Here is a 22,272-nt window from a genome sequence, read left to right as displayed (position 1 = left end):
GGAGGTCATTCTGTGCCAGATACTGTTGGTCTAAAGAACAACAGAACAGTATGTGGCAGATGTTGTCCAAAGCATTTTAATTGTATTAATTCATCAAATACTCAAAACCCCATGAGGTAGGTACTATTATTATGCCGATTTTATAGATGAAAAAAGTGAAACCCAGAGAAGTTAAGTAATTTGCCCAAAGGTAGGAATCTGAACCTGGGCTGTCAGGGCTCTTATGTGCCACACTCACTGTTTTGCCTCCTGAAGTTATCACAACACCTGCTAATAATCACGACCTTGGGAGGTATCCTGTCTTTCCAAAAACCAGAGTTAGACCTGCTTCCTCAGGGGCCTTACTTTTAGTTACCTTTCTTTTCTAGCATCTTCAAAATCTCATCTGATTCCAGATTTGTACAGGCTTCCCTTATCTTGAAAAAAGAAAAATATGCACTCTCTGCTATTCTCTTGAGTCTTTTTCATTTACTCTACGTTCCCCATATCTCTTTTTCCACTTCTAACCTTTTTTCTATCTAATTTTACTCTTAACAACCAGTCCATATTTCTGAATAACTATCTAGAGCTCTCCTTTAGCTTCCTGATAGCGGAAGAAGGTCTGCAGGTCCCAAGTCCCCTGCTCTGAGGCCCTAGGCTGCTCAGGAGCCCCCTCACCCCCACCCCCACCATGGCAGGACGGTGTGGCATAGCAGTGTCTTCCCATGTATGGGGGCGGAGGGGACTCCTGTATCTTCTCACACTCTCAGAGGTACTCTCAGCCTCATTTAGCCATGGCCACCAGGCAAGCTTAGAATACTGCTAAAAATAAAATATGAAAGACCAAAGATGAAAATGCACTTCTGGCAGCATTAGGGCTCCAGGAGTTCTTTTTTTTTTTTTTTTTTTTTTTAACGTTTATTTATTTTTGAGAGCGAGATGGTGCTAGTGGGAGAGGGGCAGAGAGAGAGGGAGACACAGATCGGAAGCAGACTCTAAGCCGTCAGCACAGAGCCTGATGTGGGACTCGAACCCATGAGCTGCAAATTATGACCTGAGCCGAAGTCAGACACTTAACCACCAGAACCACCCAGGTACCCCAGGACTCCAGGAATTCTGACTATTACAAATAGGTGTCTTCATTCTCAGGTGCTTTTTTTCTCCATCCATCCATCCATCCATCCACCCATCCATCCGTCCAGCTACAACTTTTGATGTTGTGCATGCGCAACTTTGCTTTCGCTTCTGTTTGTGGCTTAGACTCGGGGCCATCTGGCTTCTCTAATGACAGTGTATTTTTTTCTATTCCTGACTGAGATCAGTCTGGTCTGTCTTAATGTGTATGTACACCACCTACTGGTGTATGTAAATATTCCTTATATATCTGGAGCCCATTGCTCAGCCTTCGGCAGCTCCGTCAGCTGGTGTGATGAGCCTCAGAGGGTTGAATGTGGAGCCTACCCATGTGTCCACTGAGTCTTCACCCACAGACAATCCGCTGGGGCAGGCTCCTCAGTGAGCAGGTAACTGTATCCTTTGTGTGCATACTCTGTGTCTGATAAGAGGTATGTGGTGAACTTCCTAGGTGTATTTGCTTCCTAGGGATGTCACAACAAAGCGCCACAAACTGGGTGGCTCAAAACAACAGGAATTTATTGTCTCACAGTTCTAGGGGCTAGCAGTCTGAAATCAAGGTATCAGCAGGATCATGCTTCCTCTGATCCTTCCCTTGTCTCTTCTACCCACTAGTGGTTTGCCAGCGATCTTTGGTGCTCCTTGGCTTATAGATACATCGTTCCAATCTCTGCCTCCATTGTCACCTGGCCTTCTCGTGACCCTCTCTCATAAGGACACCAGTCATGTTGGATTAAGGGCCCACTCTACTTTGCCACTCCAGAATGACCTCATTTTAACTAATTATACCTGCAATGACCCTATTTCCAAATAGGGTTACGTTCTTAGATACTGAGGGATAGGACTTCATGTCTTTTTGGAGAGGACACACTTCAACCCATAACAATAGGCATCACTGTACTGTTTTTTTCCCTAATGTTTTATTTATTTTGAAGAGCGAGAGAGAGCATGCATTCATGCGTGCACGCATATGCAGGGGAGAGACAGAGAGAGGGAGAGAGAATCCCAAGGAGGCTCTGCTGGCACAGTGCTCAAACTCACGAACAGTGAGATCTTGACCTCAGCTGAATCAAGAATTGGACCCTCGACCAACTGAGCCACCTAAGTCCCCTGGACTACCTTCTTCTTTAAGAGATATGCCCACAGAGATAATAGATATTAGATGGTATGCTTATAGAAGATTAGTCTTCCCCATCCAGACTTTTCACAGATAGGACTTTATCAGAACTCTTTCTGAGCCTGGTATTCAGGATCCTGGATTATTGTGTCCACTTGGAAAATGCATTGAATATATGAATCAGAAAGCCACCAAGCATTGGAATGAGACAGCTAATGTGTCCACATGTACCTTGTCTATTTAACAGCTGCCAGTGATTGAATGTCTGCCTTGTTCCAGGCACTGTAGGTATATTATCTCTAATGTTTACAGTAACTTACTGAGTCATGTCACTATATCCCCATTTTATAGAGCAGGAGACTGAGGAGTAATTTGCCCAAGGTCATGCAGATGGTAAGAAGCAGAGTGGGGATTTGAGCCCAATCTGCCTGGATTCTGTGTACTCACACCCTCCCTGCATCATACTGTTCTTTGCCTCTGTGATTACAGAAAATGCTTAAATTGTGACACACTAATGCCTCTTACCAGGAAGTCAAATAAGAATGTGTGTTCCTTTATTCTTACAACAAATAGTAGACAATATACATGGGTTTCAACAGTGAATAAGATCCAGACAAGGATCCTGATCTACTGGGGGAGACAGACAAATGAACAGAGAAAGTGCTTTTTTATTTAAGATGGGGATAAAAAAATGAGGGAACTGAAGTATAGAGAAGTTAGGCTAACTCGGTCAGGGTCACACAGTTGTAATAGAAGCTGTACAGGAATCAGCAAGTCTGGTCCCAGAGCCCCTTCTTTTACCAGTGTCTCTCAAGCAAAAGGGTGGGGAGAGGTGCACATGTTCAAAGGGCATAAGAGAGCAGAGCCAGTTAGAGTCTCCCAGCAGAGTCCACAAGTGTCCCAAAGGGATGAGCGAGATCGGTGCCAGCCTGTGCTTCCTCCTGTCAGGTGGAGTTCTGGGATAATGTCCTGCTTGCATTTATGCGCCTGGAATTGCTAACCCCAGGCATGGAGACGGATGTGACACAGAGCTAAAGTTTTCCCAAAGACTTTTCTATTTCCTGTATGCCAAGTATAATTTTATGGACAAAGCAAATTATACCTAATACCTTTTAGGTTACTAGAACTATAAATGTCATGTTTAGATGGAGACAAGGCACTGCAAAATTCATGTAACATCCCAATTTCTATCAATTATCTGTTCCACCCCACCACTTTACCCTCATCCTCTAGGACAAAGAGCTGATTCCCCTGTCTTTTAAGATTCCAGAAATGTCTAGGCCAATTTTTTGGTATCATCCTTGATGTTCTTAAGGCAGATACTATTGGTACAGTAAGCAAGAATAGTCCCCAACCTGCTTTTCTGTTCCAGTAAATTCCTTCCTCTTGAGTTGCTGTTCACGCTCTTCTTTCTCCTCTACTGGATCAGCTCCTCCTCCTGGTCAGCCAGCTGACCTCGAGTCCCTGTTCAGTGACAGGCTCTCACCCTGGTGCATCAGGATGTTTTTCTAAGTTTGAACATACAGAGAGATGTATTTCAACATGTATATGTCGAAATGCTAACAGTGTTTGTTTCTGGGGGGTCAGATTAGAAGCGATTAAAATGTCAATTGGCTTTGGTTTTGTGTTTCACATATCTGTATTTCTTAATTTTTCTGTAACTAACTTGTATTATTTACATAATAAAAACAATAAAAGTTAAATAAAGTTTTATAAAGAAGACAGAGAGGCGGTGCCTGGATGGCTCAGTTGGTTAAGCGCCGACTCTTCATTTCGGCTCAGGTCAGGATCCTGGGGCCGTGAGATTGAGTCCTGCATCTGGCTCCATGCTGGCACTGTGGAGCCTGCTTGGGCTTCTCTCTCCCTCCCTCTGCCCCTCCCCAACTTGGGCTTATGTGCGCGCACGCGCGCGCTCTCTCTCTCAAAAATAAATAAACTTAAGAAGAAGAAGACAGAGAGGTCTGGCCTGTTCCCATGTATGAGCCTATGACAGATAACCTTTGCAGGATGGTCACTTACATATTGGATCATTGTGAAATTCCTACTGTGTTTCTCTCCAGATCAAATTTGGATCCCTTCAACCAGTACACTGAAGACCAGATTTGGGATGCCCTAGAAAGGACACACATGAAAGAATGTGTAAGTAAAGCACAGAGGGAGCACTTTGCTGGAAATCTGGGGGCAGGGGGGGAATGCAGTGACACGTGTGTCCAGCCTGGCCTGTTGCTCTATTTCCAGGATGTCTGTGAAATCCTGTGAAGGAGCACTTTAGATAAGGCTTCCCAGGCATTTCAGAAAGGGCATAAAAGTTGATATCTCTGGACCATGGTCATATTGCCCTTTTGCTCCCTATTGATTAAAAAAGATATTAATGACAACCACTCAGATTCTGTAATGCTTTTAAGTTAATTTCTATTTTATTCATCATGACAGTATAACATGTTTTTGAAGCATCTGAATATGTATCAAGTCCACAAAAAGCATGCAGCATGCATATGGAGTCATAGACTTCTTGGGGTAACTCAGTATGTACCCTCCCAAGGCCACAGGTGATCCCCTTGACCTGGAGTAGATCTCTCATGCCCCTGAGTTGAGTAAAGCTCTGGATCCCCTGCCCTGACTCAACTAGATCAGCTGTGCCTTTATCACTTATATATTGACCTTCCTCAAATAATTTCATTTGAAGAGTAGGCTCAATAGCTTATTTTAAAGGCAAATTTAACAGCCATGGACCTATAGCTTTGAAATTCAGAAAGAGTGATTTCTTTGCATGACCATATTTTCAGAACCAAAATTAGGGCCACCATCGGACAGGATTTGGGGACATGAAAATACTGGAATTTCTAGGACCTTTTAATGGTATGAGGCTAACAGAATAATCTATCTGAAATATGGAATGTCCTAGAAAACGAGAGTCCTCAGGGCACCTGGGTGGCTCAGTCACTTAAGTGTCCAACTTCAGCTCAGGTCATGATCTCACGGCTTGTGAATTCGAGCCCCATGTCGGGCTCTGTGCTGACAGCTCAGGGCCTGGAGCCTGCTTTGGATTCTGCGTCTCCCTCTCTCTCTGCCCCTCCCTCACTAGCGCTCTGTGTCTCTCTCTCTCTTAAAAATAAATAAACATTAAAAAAAAATGAGGGTCCTTGTACATGTGATCATAACACCTGTACCTTCTTTCTAGATGAGCCAGATTCGTGGCTAAAAATTGTTTCATCTATTTCAGAATAATTTATTTTTGCTACTGGAGTTTTGACAAAATTTAGTATAGTTTTTGTTTATTCGTTGGGTTTTTTTTTTTTTTCAAAATTTACTTTTGGACTCTTCAAGTCCCAACCTTCCTTTCTCCTTAGATTGCTCAGCTACCTCTGAAACTTGAATCTGAAGTGATGGAGAATGGGGATAACTTCTCAGTGGGGGAACGGCAGCTCCTGTGCATCGCGAGAGCCTTGCTCCGTCACTGTAAGGTAGGTGGTTTGCTGAGCGGTGGGGAGGAAGAACAGCCTTTCTCTGTCATAAGAGAACCAAAGGCATTCCTGGCACGAAGCCCAGTGGAGCATTTTAGGAGCGTGCCCAGAGAGGCTTCTAAATTAACCTTGACACGATCTGGGTATACAAGTGTTTTTGAGCCTTCAGACTTCCCTGAGCCTTTGATTTCCAAAGGTGACTTTTGTTTCTGACCAGTGAGTAGCTGTAGTACTGTTGGAAACCATAGACTTGGAGATATCCAGGCCATCAAATCCATTCGCCTTGTTTTGTAAACCAGAAGAGGAAGATCCAGAAAGATGTTTTTCCAAGTCACAGAGCAAGCAGGAGCCAGCATTTTGTTAGATCAGTATTACACGCATTTCCTTTTATTTGTGGAAATGAAGGTGAACACATGGGTTTGAAGTTGTCTCCGTTCTAAGCAAAATGGTTCTTTTGCATATGTGTGTACTTACTTAGGAAAAACAGATTACGGTTTAAATAATAAAATACATTTTAGTGAAACCTAGATTAAGTAGAATGCTTAGGAAGAAATTGGTTGGATCTCTCTTTCTCCTCTCTTCTCTGGCAGATTTTGATTCTAGATGAAGCCACAGCCGCCATGGACACGGAGACAGACTTACTAATCCAAGAGACTATCCGAGAAGCATTTGCTGACTGCACCATGCTGACGATTGCCCATCGCCTACATACAGTCCTAGGCTCCGATAGGATTATGGTGCTGGCCCAGGGACAGGTATTGAGCCCCTGAAGGACCGTGGCTTGGCATGTGGCCTTGTCTGGGAGGAAAACTGGCCCCTGGCAGGACTGGGCTGATTGCCATCTCAGGGCGATTCTTAGCTTTCAGATAAGCATCCTTACCAGCTCTAACCTGGCGGCTGCACGGAGGGATACAGCCCCCCCAATCAAGAGATTGAGTAGGGCACTCTTCCTGGGTTCTCATTGTACTTTACTACCTGTTTTTTTGTTGCTTGTAAAAGTGAGACTTTGACTTAGGTCAGAAAGCATGTGTTCATACTAACTCACTCACGTAGGCAGAAATTGCCCGAGACATATTGAGACCAGCCACCTTCTGTTTGCTCTCTGCAGTCATGTAGTGTTGCCAAACTTCTCATCTGGCTGTTCCAAACTTTCCCACAATCTGGCCCAGCCTAGCCGCCTTCATTTCCCCCTCTCTCCTTGCAGGTGCTGGTGGCTCTAACCAGTCTTGCATACCCTAAGCTGGTTCTCCTCTGTTCTTCCCTCACTTGGTTCCATCTACCTCCAGCACCTTTTCCTCTTGTCCCCTTGCCCACATCCCTGCATCTGTCTGCATACAGCCTGCCTGTCTCTCAAGAAAGACACGGCTTAAATGCCCTGATTGCCTCTGCCACCTTAAACTTTATGTGTACCTCTTCTGCCTCCTCTGATGGTAACTGGCTAATGTTCTTTCTCCCCTATTAGACTGTAAGCTCTCTAGAGTCATGGGTCATACTTCATTCATCTTTGGGTCCCTGGCAGGGCTCTGTACTGTGTTCTTTGCACATGATAGACGTTAAGTATGTCACTTAAGATGTTAAGTAGATTTGTGTTGGCTGGGTACCTCCTTTGTGTGCCCCTGGGATGGCAGCAAATTGATGGTAGCAGGAACAAGCCAGTTACGATATATAACTTGTCTTGTGTTATATGAGACAAGTTACCATAATACCACTTTCTACCATAATAGCCACTACCATAATAGCCACTTTCATTGGATGTTTATTATATGTCAGGCACCGCACTAAGTGCTTTTATATACTGCTTCTCAATATATAACTAATCATCACAACCTCTGAGAAAGATACAGATATTTTAACCCTACCTTCCAGAAGAGGAGACAGGCTCAGGGAATTTAACCTGTCTCCAGTCCGCAGGAAGGGAGAGTTGGAGGCAAGGTAGGCCAGTGACTCCAAAACCATGCTTTCCACTACTGGACTGCACTATCCCTCTATTTGTAGAGAAGTACTGAGAAAAACATCTAACACTGCAGATTTAGTCTGGGCTTCACAGCTTGGTTTGAGAGAACATGCAGGATTAATGATTTTTCTCCTCATATTGAAATTATGTTAACATTAATGGTTTTTTGTTACCATCTTTGTTTGCATTATCCTAAATGTTTAGTGAGATTCTGTTACACATTGGATATACAGAGCTACTACTCTGTACATAGGTATTAAATAGAATATAATGAAATAAAAGTAGATGGGACCAAGAACACCTTCTGGGAAATTCTTTCTTAAAGATACACATGCACACCACTTTGTTTCCATGAGTGGCTCAATGTTTTGGAATGGGGATTGATTGGCTCTTAATGAGGAACTCTGTCCTTCCCATCCCTTAATTTTTGTGTTCATTAAAATTCCTTGTAATTTTAGGAAAACATGGGGGAAAAAAAGCATAAAAGCAAAAATAAGTCATTTACGTCCCCAGGGATAAGCATCATTAATACATTAATTTGCACCCTGCCAGCATTTTTCATGCCTGTATGCACACAGACTCCAGCAGATAGGATGTGCTTTGCTGTAGACACACAATACCAGAATGAAAGAGGCTTGGATGGCAGGAGTTCATTATCCCATGGCAGGAGGCCTGATGGTTGGTTATTCAGCAGCCCAGCAACGTCAGCTTCCAGCCAGCTCCTACCTTCCCTCCCCGTCATGGTGCAGGATGTCTGCTCTAGCTCCCAATGTCATATCCTCACACAGGCAATCCTGTGGAAGGCTTTGTCCTTATGTCTGTATCTAGTGGGCAGGACAGCCTTTCCTAGAAGCACCGCAGAGACTGCTCCTTGGTCAAGGCTATGCCCCATGTCTTGGCCCTGTAGCAAGAAAAGCTGGGAAAGTGAATATGTGACATTTTCTGCCTCTATGGTGGAAGGCAGGCTCTGCCAGCATATCATTCATTTTTTTTGCTACAATATGATTTTCAGTGGCTACACTGAAGTCTGTCATAAGAATGGATAATCGACTGGATGGATCCCTTACTTCCTTTTTTATTCCACCGACCCAGTATTTTGGGCTGTTCTTTTTCCATCATTGGGTTGGGATCAGTTTGTATAACAAGATGAGATTTGCCTGCTATGCCATTGACTTGAGCTGTAATTTATTCCCCCCCCCGCCCTGAGATTTATGTGAAGGAAGTCTGGATGTCTTTGTCCCTAACCTTTCCTTATACCCTAGTTAGTAAAAACAAAAAACCAAATGCAGAACCCATTTGGGCGTGGCAGGATTGATCAAAGTGTCACTGCGATTGTTTCCCAGGGGCACTTGGGGTTTGCCCCCTTCCTGCAGTGGTCCTCTGAATGACCCCAAGTGATGTGTCTCTTTCCTTTGCAGGTGGTGGAGTTCGACACCCCATCAGTCCTTCTGTCCAATGACAGCTCCCGGTTCTATGCCATGTTTGCCGCTGTGGAGAACAAGGTCGCTGTCAAGGGCTAACTCCTCCCTGCTGCTGCCACGTCTCTTTTCCTTGGAGCATTGCCATTCCCTGCCTAGGGCAGGCCCCTCATCACGTCCTCCTGCCGAAACCTTGCCTTTCCCAATTTTATCTTTCGCACAGCAGTTCAGGATTGGCTTATGTGTTTCAATTTTAGGGAGAGTCATATTTTGATTATCGTATTTATTCCATATTCATGTAAACAAAATTTAGTTTTTGTTCTTAATTGCACTCTAAAAGGTTCAGGGAACCGTTATTATAAATGTATCAGAGGCCTATAATGAAGCTTTATACGTGTAGCTATATCTATATATAATTCTGTACATAGCCTATATTTACAGTGAAAATGTAAGCTGTTTATTTTATATTAAAATAAGCACTGTGCTGATAACAGTGCAAATTCCTTTCTATCATTTTTGTACAGTTTGCTGTACTAGAGATCTGATTTTGCTATTAGATTGTAGGAAGGGTAGCATACTGTTCTTCAGCTGGTGGTTTCACGGTGCCGGGTTCTCTGGATATCCAAAAGGAAGATGTGTGGCAATAGCGGGCCCTCCAGCGGCCCCCTCTGCGCCTCCGCCCAGCCACTCCCAGGTGGGGTAGAGGGGGTGGCTGGAGGCCATGCAGAGCGCCGTGAATTCTCAGGGCTCCTGCTTTCTGTCCTGTTGTCATTCACTGTTTCTGTCAGGAGAGCAGTGGGGTAAAGCCCCAGACCCCTTTTCACTCCCTCCATCGGGAATGAGAATCACAGAAGAGCATTCCTCGGACAGGGGGCGTTTTTTTTCCTGCCTTCCTCTTTTTGCTGTTGTTTCTTAACCAGAATCAAGTCTATTCCGAGTGTCCCACTGCCTCAGGTTCCTAACGCTGGCCACTGCACAGAGCTCTCCAGCTCCTACACCCGCTGGCTCCAAACCCGGGAGCCAGCTGCTGCTTTCTTCGGTGGTACTTTTTCATTTGCCTGGTCCCACGCCTCCACGGTTCAGTGACAGGGTTCAGGAGTTTGTGGGTCTGTTCTCTCTCCCTGCAGTTGTCACACAGTCTCTGTCTCTCTCCAAAGTCTGCGACTTTAAGCAGCTCTTGCTAATCAGTGTCTCACACTGGTGTAGAAGTTTTTTGTACTGTAAAGAGACCTACCTCAGGTTGCTGATTGCTGTGTGGTTCCGTGTGTTCCCGCAAACCCCCTTGTGCTGTGGGACCAATAGCTCAGGTGGGCGTGGTCGCTGCTGTCATCAACTGAATGGTCAGAGTTGCATGTCGTGACCAACTAGACATTCTGTCGCCTTAGCATGTTTGCTGAACACCTCGTGGAAGCAAAAATCTGAAAAAGTGAATAAAATTATTTTGGATTTTGTAAAACTCTTGGTGTAGAAAATAGTTTTCTGGGAAGGGAGCAAGTTGTCTTTGTAATGGCTTTGGTGTACAAGAGCCTTGGATCTGAATATCCAACGAGGGAGTCACATGCCAGAAAGACCCGTAACGGAGTGGGCTGGTTGGCAAGGGGGGCGGGGCCTGGCATGCCTGGAATCCTCTGTGGTGGGCTTTAGTCCCTACAGCCTGTGTTCTTGGGCATGGTCACCAGACAAAGTTCCTGTGGGGCTAATAAGAGGTGCAGAAGGGCAGGGTGAATGGCTGTGGGGAGGTGGGAAATTGTGGTGAAGTAGATTTCAAATGAGCAGTTAGTCGAGAATTCTCAGCAATTCAAACACTATGCAATCGCCCTTTTAGCCAGTTCATTCAGATTAACTCATTGAGAATTGAGTACCATTCAAAAGGTACTCATTGTAAAGTTTCTCGATATATTGTGTTGAATGCAGCCAAGAAAGCTTTTAAACTATTTGTATTGGCTCTGCTGACCACCAGCGGAAATCGTATCTTAAGCCTAGCCATTTGTGTAAACCACTGCCTTAAACATTCAGCTCCTTGGGGCTCCTGGGTGGCTCAGTCAGTTAAGCATCCAACTTCGGCTCAGGTCATCATCCCACATGACCTGTGAGATCGAGCCCTGCATCGGGCTGTGTGCTGACAGTGCAGGACCTGCTTCTCTCTCCCTCTCTCTCTCTCTCTCTCTCTCTCTCAAAATAAATAAACTTTAAAATTAAAAAAAATTCAGCTCCTTGTCACGTAGCAAGTGCTTGGTAGGCGCGTGTGGCCTGGACGGTGCAGGTATGGAACATTCCCATCATTGCAGAATGTTCCGTTGGATAGCACTAAGGTAAACAGCCACGTTTTTTGATTACCTGAGTTTACCTTCCAAGAAGGTGACAGAGTCAGCAAGAAGAGCCCCTACACGGTCACCCTGTTGAAGCCCCCTGCTGCATGCGACCCTTCCTCCAGTGTCCCTCCTTTTGGTGCTGTTCTCTTATCTCTCTTGGTCTTTTCTCACCTCCCTCTCCCTGCTTTGCCCCTTAAATGGAGACGTTTCCTGCCTTTTCTCTCCTGCGTGGATCTTTCACTCTTACAGGCACAGTGACATACCTTCAGCTGCAGGCTTGGCCTGTCTTAGCGCTGAGCATCGCCACTGGCGTCTTCCAGGTGCCTCAAATAGCCTCTCGAAAGTCTAACAATGCTCCCTGTCTTAATTAGCAGTCCCAGGGCCTCCTTAGTCTTCCAGGCTAGAAGCCTTGAATTATTTCTGCTCTCCTGTCTCTTCCCAAATAAATTCTGTCATTCCAGGTCCTACATATCACTACCACTACCCCCTTCTCTCTCTCTCTGCCCTAATTAAGGCCCACCTCCCTTCTTTTTTCATATTGTAGCTACAGCTTATAACTAGTCTCCCTGCCTCATTGTCCTTCTAGTGCCCAAATGCTGACCAAAAATGCAAGTTGGTCAAATGCTTTACCCACCAAAAATCTTCAAGGAACAATTGTCTATAAAGTGGCCCATATTCCTTAGCTTGGCATTGAGGGTGTCCATTATCTGGCTCTAACCCTCCTTTTCTATTCAGTATTCCTAAAAATATTTTTCACACCTTTAAGTCTTGGCTATTAGCTTGGAATCTCTCTTATTTAAAAAAGCCATGTTTTGGAGCACCTCGCTGGCTCAGTCGGTAGAGCATGCAACTCTGGATGTTGGGATCATGAGTTCAAGCCCCATGTTGGGCATAGAATGCACCTAAAGTAAATAAATAAACTATATTTTTTAATACTCTGGTCAACTATTATCTCCCCCACAAAACCTTTCTCTTCACATTCCCTCTGGGTTCCTATAACCTTTTCCTTACGCATCTATTTTAGGGTTTGTTTCTGTTTTCTTTGCATATTATAATGGATCATTTTCTTATATTTCTGCCCATGAATATAAAATTCTTTTATTTTTTAAGTTTATTTATTTTGAGAGTGAGAGTACCAGTGGGGGAGGGGCAGAGAGAAAAGGAGAGAGATCCCAAGCAGGCCTCATGCTGACATTGCAGAGTCCGATGTGGGGCTCAAACCACAAACTGTGAGATCATGACCTAAGCTGAAGCCAAGAATCAGACGCTTAACTGACTGAGCCACCTATCTGAATATAAATTTAAAGGCAGCAAATCTTATTTTTGTATACTTTATAATTTCTGGCTTAAATACTATGTTTTACATATAGTGGGTGCTTAATAACTGTCATGCTACTCAGCTGACTCTTGAATAGTGCTGCCCTGCCTTCAAAGCTGAGGTTCAAAGAGAGCAGCTCCCTGTGGGGAAGCTTCCTGGAACACTCAGCAGAATTCTAAATGCCAAGTTCATTGCAAACTGTCAGATGTCACATCACTATTTCCCCTTCTAGAAAGGCTGGAGACTAGAGTCAGCAGTTGTAGAGTGTTTACAGGAAGCAGAGCAGATACTTGCAAGAGTGAAGGAAGGCACAAATAATAATAAAATGTGCAGGGGCGCCTGGGGGGCTCAGTTGATTTAAGCGTCTGACTTTGGCTCAGGTCATGATCTCATGGCTCGTGAGTTGGAGCCCCACGTTGGGCTCTGTGCTGGCAGCTCAGAACCTGGAGCCTGCTTCAGATTCTGTCTCCATCTCTCTCTCTGCCCCTCCCCTCTCTCTCTCCCTCTCTCTCTCTCTCACACACACACACACACACACACACACACATATACTCTCTTAAAAATAAACATTAAAACAAAGTTTAATAATAAAATGTGCAAAACAGTGCCATGCCCTCTAGCACTGACCTTTGCCCTGGTTGCCTGGATATAGTGTCTGAGACTAGAATCCCTCCTTTGGTTAGAGGTCCCTGGGTCTTCCAACCCTCCCTAGTCATAGCTACAGTCCCTTGGGGACTTTACCTAACTGTCCAGGGCCAATCAGGCCACCTATATTTGTTTCCATTCACTCCCGTGAGACACTGGGGCACATTGCACAAGTTAAACACAAACAAGAAATAAAGGCCCCTCTTTGTTCAGGTGTATGGAGATAAGTTTAGGGACCTCTCCTGCCTCACCTCTCATTTCTTCCATCTCTAGTGGTCTCTGTATCTCCTGATACTTGGGTTCTTTCCCGTGGATGGAGATGTGGGGGGCAGGATGGAACATCCTCTAGGCACTGAACATGGATTAGGCACTGGATTTGGGTAGATCTAGAGGTGGGAGAAGCCACCTGAGCCCATCTATTGAGGTGGGGGCTGAGAGCTCTATAGTGGGGGGCAGTCTGTCACGGGAAATGGCTCCTGCCTGGGGCACAGCCCCCTGCGATGAGTCTGTGATGTGCACTCCTTATCCACTTTCTTCAAAGGCCACAGAAAGGGCTCTCACCTGGATGGAGGTCTGTGGGCAGAGAGGAAAGGGCATTTTGGCTCTGAAGAAGGGGTTTCTGAGGGCAGCATCAGACAGGTGAGGCCTTGCAAAGGAGTCCCCTACAGCTGCATCAGAGTCTCTAGAAGCATGACTAGCTTCTAGAAAACATCTGTTTTCTGTTAGCCTTTAACAAACTTCCTTTTGAGTATGCAGGCTTGTCCCAGCTGGGAGGCAGCTGTGGAAAGAGAAAACTGAATTTGGAGACAGAAGATCTGGATTACTAAACAAATCAGTTCACCCTTCTAAGCCTTGCTTTCTTCATCTGTAAAGTGGGAAGCAGTTTTCTTCACAGTAGTATAGAGGGGACTGGTTTAGAAATTTGATGTGAAAATACCTCATGCAGGGAAGGTGCCCAGCCAAAAACATCTTAGTTGATTTGAGTTGTTCCTAGAGGACCAAGAGAGAGGGGTCTGAGTTTTGTCCATCCTTGGCCTAGAATCCTAAAGAGAAAACAGGGGGCCCCGTGGCTTGGGTGGCAATGATGGCTAGAATCACAGGGAGACCGCCTATGAAGGTACAGCTTGAGGGTGGACTCCCACGCGGTCAGACATACTCTGCATGGGAGCTTCCCTTCAGGTGGGTACCTTGTGGCCCACCTCCACCATCTCACTCAGGAACCCACAGCACACAGTCTGACACTGAGGGCCTTGGCCAAGAAATGAAGGAGTTGGTACCCTGCTGGGGTCTCCATTCCAGATCCGCGTCCCTGGACCTGCCATCCCTGGAATCTGAAGGCTGTCAGGCCTTGTGTGCTGGGTGTGTCTCTGGCTTAGGAGCTGCATCCCACCCTCAGCAGCCAGACAGTGTGACCTTGGGCAAGAGAAGAAGGCGGGGGAGTTTAAAGTTCAACACATCTGGGAACATTGAGTAGGCAAGCCTCCCACTAGGGTAATACATTTCTGCAACTTAAAGAAAAGTCCTCAAATGCCCTAGCTGATTTTGAGGAGGTTTTGGACAACATTCCCGGCCAAGATACCCAAATGACAGCTGAAGCCAAATGGAATGTGGTCAGTGGAGTCAAAGACAGATGAAAGATCCATCTTTCTATGTTACCCCGATCTCCAAAAGTAGGAGTTACCATCACAGCCCCTGCCCAACTACCTTCATCAGCACTAAAGCCTCTACCGAAACCCCCATGACTACTAGCACCCCCAACTACCATCCACGTATACCAAAACCACCAAACTGTCTGAATTTCATTGAAGGCTAGAAGAGTATTCTAGGCTACATGTGTAATATTTCAGTTGAGAATGGTTGCTGGCCTCGAGTAGCTCATGCTGCAGTGGGAGAGGAAGTGGTCAAAGAGTCTGGGCATATATAAAAGGAGCCCCAATGTAGAAGCTCCTATAAATAGGTCACTGGTGTGCTACGGAGGAAGGTTGTGCACTGTGGGACTGGGTCCTGGGGGCTACCATGTCCTTCTGTCAACGAGTCCACATCACCCAATGACACCTGAGGACTCTGACACTGCTGGAGAAACCCAAAGAAAGGGAGACCTGGTACCCGCCTTTAGGAGTTTGTCATATTGTGGAAAAGATGGCGGAGGCACAAAACGTGGTCAACAGAGCTGAGGAGTCACCCAGAACAAGGCAAGGACCTTAGGTCCTTATAGGTGATGGTTGGCATGTTTAGCGAAAGTGGTGAGGGATTGGTGGGGTTGACTAGAGAAGTCTTCGGAGAGGTTAGTTTCTGAAACAATGTTGTGAGGAAGAAGAACATGATTTATGGGAGAAGGGAAGGGAAGTTCTAACAAGCAGGTAGCAGTTTTGTGGGAATGGCAGCAGTAACAAATATTGTACAAGCATTGTACATTATCCACACGTAAGGTCTAATCCCCCCATTCTTCCCAGTCCTAGGCAATCACTGATTTACTTTCGGTCTCCATAGATTTGCCTATGCTGGGCATTTCATATGAATGGAATCAATATGTTCTTTGTGGCTGGCTTCTTTCACTTAGCATAGATTTTTCAGGTTCATCCTTGTGATAGCACGTATCAGTATTCCATTCCTTTTTATTGCCAAACAACATTCCCCTGTATGATTATACCACATTTTTATTTACCCATTCATCAGCTGACAGACATTTGGGTTGTTTCTACTTTTTGGACATTATGAATAATGCCACTATAAACATATGTGTACAGGTTTCTGTGTGCTCATATTATCATTTCTTTTCCGTATATACCTAGGAGATGAATTGCTGGTTTACATGTTAAAACCCTGTAATTAATCATTTGAGGAACTGCTTCCAAAGAAGCTGCACTATTTTACATTCTCTATGGGATCACTCACCCTCCAGCTGCTAATTAGATTGACCGGAGAGTTAAGGAAAAGTGAGGATGGGGTATTTATCCCTACAGAATTGGCATGAACCAGCCACATTCTTCTATCAAAGGCCAGAGCTCTTGCCAGTGACCCTCTCCACCAAGCTAGGGGCTCCAGGTTCTTCCAACATCCCTTTCCTTTAACTTAAAAAAAAAAAAATAGTAGCAAATAAGTCAGTCAGTCAATAAATAAATAAATAAATAAAATCCCTTGGGGCGCCTGGGTGGCTCAGTCAGTTAAGTGTTTGACTCTTGGTATCAGCTCAGGTCATGATCCTGTGGTTTGTGGATTTGAGCCCTGCATTGGGCTCTGCGCTGACAGTGTGAAGCCTGCTTGGGATTCTCTCTCTCTCTCTCTCTCTCTCTGCCTCTCCCTTACTTGAGCACTCTCTCTCTCTCTCTCTCTCTCAAAAATTAATAAACTTAAAAAATTTTTAATGTAGTAAAATATACATAACATAAAATTTACCATTTGAACTATTTTTATGTGTACAGTTCAGTGGCATAAAGTGCATTCACTGTTGTGCATTCATTACCAGCAACCATCTCCAGAACTTTCCCATCTGCCCAAACTGAAATTCTGCACCCAGTAAACAATGTCCCTTGACTCTTTAAGCCTCAAGTGGAAAAGGCCCTTCACTGTGGCTAGCCCTGAGCACTGCTATGCTCTATGGTTCCCCTCACCCCTGCCCACACACCTTCTTGTAAACCATCTCTTTATTAAACTACCCTCAATTTACTCAACCTGAGCATACTGTCTGCCTCCTGCCGGCACTGGTACAGGTATAGAGTTCTGTGAGGGCAGTTGGCTTTCTCAGTTGTACAAACGAGCATGCCCAGTTAAATGGAGGCTGCGTAACTTGCCTGAAGTCACACACCTAGTAAGAGAAAAGCTAGGATCTAGACCCAGCAGTCCGGCTCCAGGACAGTTGAGACAAAAGCAAAGGCTGCAGAACCTGACGACTGATGAACATGGGGACCCCAGGCAAGGTAAGGGTCCAAGCCAACCAGAGCTTAGAGCTGGGTGGAGTGCGGTGACAGGGGGTGCTGGTGAGGCCTCCAGGGGGCTGCTTAGTGCCTGGTCAGAGGAGAGAAGGAACCATGAGCTCGGGTTTCCTCATAGCAGGAATAGCATATCCTGAAGGGAGACAATGCCACTCCAGGGGCTGCCCCCATCCCTCCCTGAGCAGACCCACGCAGCCAGCTGAGACTCCCAGGTAGAGGCTGAAAGGAGGCTGACTAGGGTTGGGCTCCGTGGGCCAGAGGTGAGGTTACTGTGAGAGTGAGAGTATCTCAACCTGCCTCAGACTGAGCAGCAGGGCCTGAGTGTGACTGGTATGACCAGATGGATTTGCTCCATTGGGAAAGATTCCGGAACTTGAGTCCCTCAACACCAATCCTCCGAGACACCACCGGCTGAGAGCGCTGGCATAAACGCTGAGGTCGGGCAGGGTGGGTGAAGAAGGTGGCCAGAGGGGGCTAAGAAGGAGGCTGGAATGAACTAGAAGCCCTGGGACCAGGAAGCAGAGGGGTGAGGGGAGGTGCAGGTCCAAGATGTAGCCCCTGCTCAACGGGCTGGCTTTACTCACGTTGGCTTCCTGCTCCGGAAACTTGGCACCTTCTCCTGAGGAAGGGCACTTCCCGCTGGTTCCCTCCCCTTCCCATCCTAGGAAACCTGTGGCAGCCAAGCTTTCAGCTGCACCCGGAGACACTGCTCCAGGTGGCAATTCTGTCCTGGATTGGAGGCCCCGAAGGGGTAGGCAGATGAGCCTCCCTCTCTCAGTCCAGGGACACTAGAAGGAAGGAACTGAGGTCAGAAACGTGGGGGTGAATCCTGGTCCTGCCACTCACTCTGCGGCCTTGAGCTTCAGTTTCTTCACCCTTCAAATGTGGGATTTGGGAGGGGATTGCAAAAGTTGAAGGTTAGGACTGTGCAGAGCCTACCTCCGCGCAGAAAATTCTGAGCTGGTGGAAGCCCGCTGCCCATGGACGTAACACAGCAGGGAAAACCAACAGGATTCTGCTCAGGAGGGTGCCTTTATGGATGGGAGGGATTTTCTGAAAAGCCACGTGGGATGAGGGCACACCCAAGAAACAGCTCTATACTAAGCCATCTTCTAGGGTAGATGGATCCCATCGGTTGGAGGGCTTCTGTTATGTTAAGTGGGGTTTGAAATCCAAGCCAGAGGTGAATGGCTGCTGAGAACGATTCCCTTCCCCATGACAGCAGTCAGCCCTCAATCAATGTTGACTAAATACTTTAAAAATTTTTTTTTAATGTTTATTCATTTTTGAAAGACAGAGACAGAGCACAAGCTAGGGGTGGGGCAGAGAGGGGGTGGGGTGGGGGGACACAGAATCCGAAGCAGGCTCCAGGCTCCGAGCTGTCAGCACAGAGCCCGACACGGGGCTCGAACCCACGAACCATGAGATCATGACCTGAGCCGAAGTCGGATGCTCAACTGACTGAGCCACCCAGGTGCCCCTGACTAAATACTTTTTAAAGATTTGGTGGAGCATACTAGATGACAGACCCAGGCTTCTCATGCAATGAGAAGAGCACTGCACTGGGAGTTGGCAAACCTGGGTTTTCCGTGGCTCTTATCTTCTGCTTTGTTGTTTGGCCTCTATTTTCTTCCTTCCTTCCTTCCTTCCTTCCTTCCTTCCTTCCTTCCTTCCTTTCCTTCTTTCTTTCTTTGTTTCTTCTTTCATTATTTTAATGTTTATGTATTTATTTTTGAGAGAGACAGAGACAGAGACAGAGAGTATGGGAAGGGCGGAGAGAGAGAGAGAGAGAGAGAGAGAAAATCCCAAGCAGACTCCAACGCTGTCCACGCAGAGCCTGATGTCAGGCTCGAACTCCTGAACCGTGAGATCATGACCTGAGCTGAAATCAAGAGACAGATACTTAACTGAATGAGCCACCCAGGTGCCCCAGGCCTCTATTTTCTAACTCATAAAATGGAGATAATGATACCTACCTCAACACTTACACTTATGGTGGACTCAAGTAATGTATGGAAAGTCCACACTGGACACTGAGCCCTGAAGAAAAGTATACTTACAATTTAACACTATCTGTAAAACGGGTAGATCACCTCCCAGGACTGTTGGGGTCCAAACAAGATGCTATGTGTTGAAGTGCTGGGTTCCTGGCGATTCTAAGTGCACAGCTGGCACCAATGTGGACTGTGGGTTTGGCTTGTGTGAGGAATGGGTTGGGGGTGCTCTGAGAAGGTGCACTTGAACTGAGTGTTGAGTGCAAGAAGGCAGGAGATTCATGCCAAGAGGAAGGTCCCAGGGTTGTTTGGGACCAGCTGGGCTTTCTCTACAGCCCTGGGACCCATGTCTCCACGGGGTTGGCTAAAATGGACATTGTTGTGGGTTCCAGCCTCAGTGTCTGGGCATGAGGGGTGGGGGCTAAGAATTCACCATTGTGACAGGGCCCAGGCAGGGCTGATACTTCAGGTCCAGGGACCACATTTTGAAAATCACTGTTTAAGAATATCACTCTTGGGGTGGCTTAAGTTTGAACCCCATGTTGGTGTAGGGATCACTTAAAAATAAAACCTTAAAAAAAAACAATATCACTCTTAATGGCTGCATAACATTCCACCAAATGGATGTTTTATAATTCTTAACCCTTATTGGTGAACATTTAGGCTATTTGCAGTTTACGTGCCTTTAGCTTGGTCTGCATTTTGTATTATTTCTTTGGAACTGATTTCTAGTAGAAATGCCTATCTTGTTTTTTTCATTTGATAACAAGGTTAAGATAACAAGCACCAAATCATGATAGAGGAAGAGAGTTGTATCAAAATATTTAGGTCAAGAACACCTACTGTACGTGTACATAAAACTTCAGTCTGAGTTTCCTTGGAGTCAAGGCAAAAAAAAAAAAAAGAATCTCTAATTAGTTATAACCCTTATTATGAAGATCATTATTCACAATATCCTTTTGAGGGCCAGTGGACAATGTATTGGGTGGTGCCTTAAGTAGGAGTTTTTGAAAGATGCAGAAATATTCTTCAAAATAGTAGCTGCTTTTTATCTTAATACCTTTCAAGAGATAAAAGTTTAACATCAAGTTCAATACATTTCTTTTTTTATGTGTATTTTTGAGAGAAAGAGAGAACAGGCGCATAGAAGGGTGGGGTGGAGGATCTGAAGCAGCTTTGTGCTTACAGCAGCAAGCCTGATGCAGGGCTTGAACTCACAAACCGTGAGATCATGACCTGAGCTGAAGTTGGACGCTCAACCGACTGAGCCAGCCAGGCGCCCCAGTTGAATACATTCCTACACGAAGTCAAAAAATATGTCGTTGAGCTTTGTAGCTCTCTGGCAACCCACCTTGAGACAGTCTCTATGCAGGTTTCTGACATGGGCTGGACAATAACACAGTGATTCCTGCTCTTTGCCAAGGTGTACTGGGTGCCAAGGGCTTTGCACCCACGATATCATCCAGTCCTCACTAAAGGATATTGAACTGTGCTCGGCAGTAACTGGCCAGCAAGTTCATAGGTTTGACAAATGTCTACTAGGATGTGAGGACAGGACCATGGACCGTGTCCTCAGGTCCTCTTGTTGTTGGCAGGTAGGAGGCCCTGAGCCCTGGTGGTCTAAAAGCTGTGTCAAATTAGATCAAGTTAAAAAGGAGAGAATCAGAGTTCAGTTTTATGCCACTTAGGATCAGAAATGTCCGTATTAAGAGCTCATTTCTGCCAGTTTCATTCTGGAAATTATTCTGTAACAAGAACTCCAAGGAGCCATTAATAGCCTGGGATCAATACTGAGCTATAGCAACTTGGGTGGGAGATGCTTTCTGAAAGAGAAATCAAAGCTTGCCAGCAGATCAGTAAATGTTACAGGTATTCCTAAACTGTTTTTAACTACTCCATCAAGCCAAATGATAGCAGCACCAGCACGATCTCTAATACAGGGATGGCATTCAAGCCTGTCTTCTCAGACATTCTATTTGATTATGAGCTCCCAACTGTCATTTCCTGGGAAGAAGCTGACATGGAGTCCACAGGGGGTACCCAGCAGGCAGATGGCTCTGTAATTTGAGCTGCCCTTTCTGTGTACTGGATAGGTTATACTCTGGGGCTGTTCCATGAATTATGATCAGTCACCTTGCAAGGAATCCAGAATGTCACCCAGAACGGGAAATAACAAATTCGGGTGGAAAAGAGAGTCTTGCCAGGGCCCTCCGCATCTAAACATGATTATTAGTAAATGTTATAATGCAGAAGTTCCTTCATCCCAGGTAGGGAAAACAGGGGGAAATTCCCAGGGCTGTAATTAAGAAATATATCGCTCACTCAGGCAGAACATATGCCTCCCAACGCCTCTGCCAAAAGCCATAGACCAGCCTGGTGGTTCAGATGGCTGGGGTCGCCCCCCCCCCCACCTTAGGTCTGCAGTACTGCAACTTAAAAGAAGAAATGAGGGGCGCCTGGGTGGCTCAGTCGGTTGAGCATCCGACTTCGGCTCAGGTCATGATCTCGCGGTCCGTGGGTTCGAGCCCCGCGTCGGGGTCTGTGCTGACAGCTCAGCACAGACTGTTTCAGATTCTGTGTCTCCCTCTCTCTGACCCTCCCCTGTTCATGGTCTGTCTCTCTCTGTCTCGAAAATAAATAAACGTTAAAAAAATTTAAAAGAAGAAATGAAGGGGCACCTGACTGACTCAGTTGGTAGAGCATGTGACTCTTTTTTTTTCCTTTTTTAATATTTATTTATTTTTGAGAGAGAGAGAGAGACAGAGCACCAGTGGGGGAGGGGCAGAGAGAAAGAGGGAGACACAGAATCTGAAGCAGGCTCCAGACTCTGAGCTGTCAGCATAGAGCCCAACACTGGGCTCAAACCCACAAACCATGAGATCATGACCTGAGCTGGAGTCAGATGTTTAACTGACTGAGCCACCCAGGCACCCCAAGAGCATGTGACTCTTGATCTCAGAGTTGTGGGTTAGAGCCCCACATTGGGTGTAGAGCTTATTTTTAAA

The 22,272-nt window shown here is 45.8% G+C and overlaps 1 protein-coding gene across 4 annotated transcripts in view; it reads left to right on the top strand.

The window, feature by feature from the left end:
• The window catches only part of ABCC5 (ATP binding cassette subfamily C member 5), an 80,516-nt gene extending 69,994 nt beyond the window's left edge, over nt 1-10,522 (top strand). For all 4 annotated transcript variants that reach the window (XM_030330663.1, XM_030330662.1, XM_030330664.1 and 1 more), the window contains 4 exons: nt 4,291-4,369; nt 5,581-5,694; nt 6,285-6,449; nt 9,067-10,522. In XM_030330663.1, the coding sequence (XP_030186523.1) occupies nt 4,291-4,369; nt 5,581-5,694; nt 6,285-6,449; nt 9,067-9,168 (460 nt within the window). In that variant the 3' untranslated portion in view covers nt 9,169-10,522. The remainder of the gene's footprint in view (nt 1-4,290; nt 4,370-5,580; nt 5,695-6,284; nt 6,450-9,066) is intronic.
• Nucleotides 10,523-22,272: the final 11,750 nt, after the last annotated feature.

The sequence above is a fragment of the Lynx canadensis genome, chromosome C2 (assembly GCF_007474595.2).
Source record: "Lynx canadensis isolate LIC74 chromosome C2, mLynCan4.pri.v2, whole genome shotgun sequence".
NCBI lineage: Eukaryota > Metazoa > Chordata > Mammalia > Carnivora > Felidae > Lynx > Lynx canadensis.
Note: the sequence above shows the minus strand (reverse complement) of the source record. Positions and strands in the feature narration are given on the sequence as shown.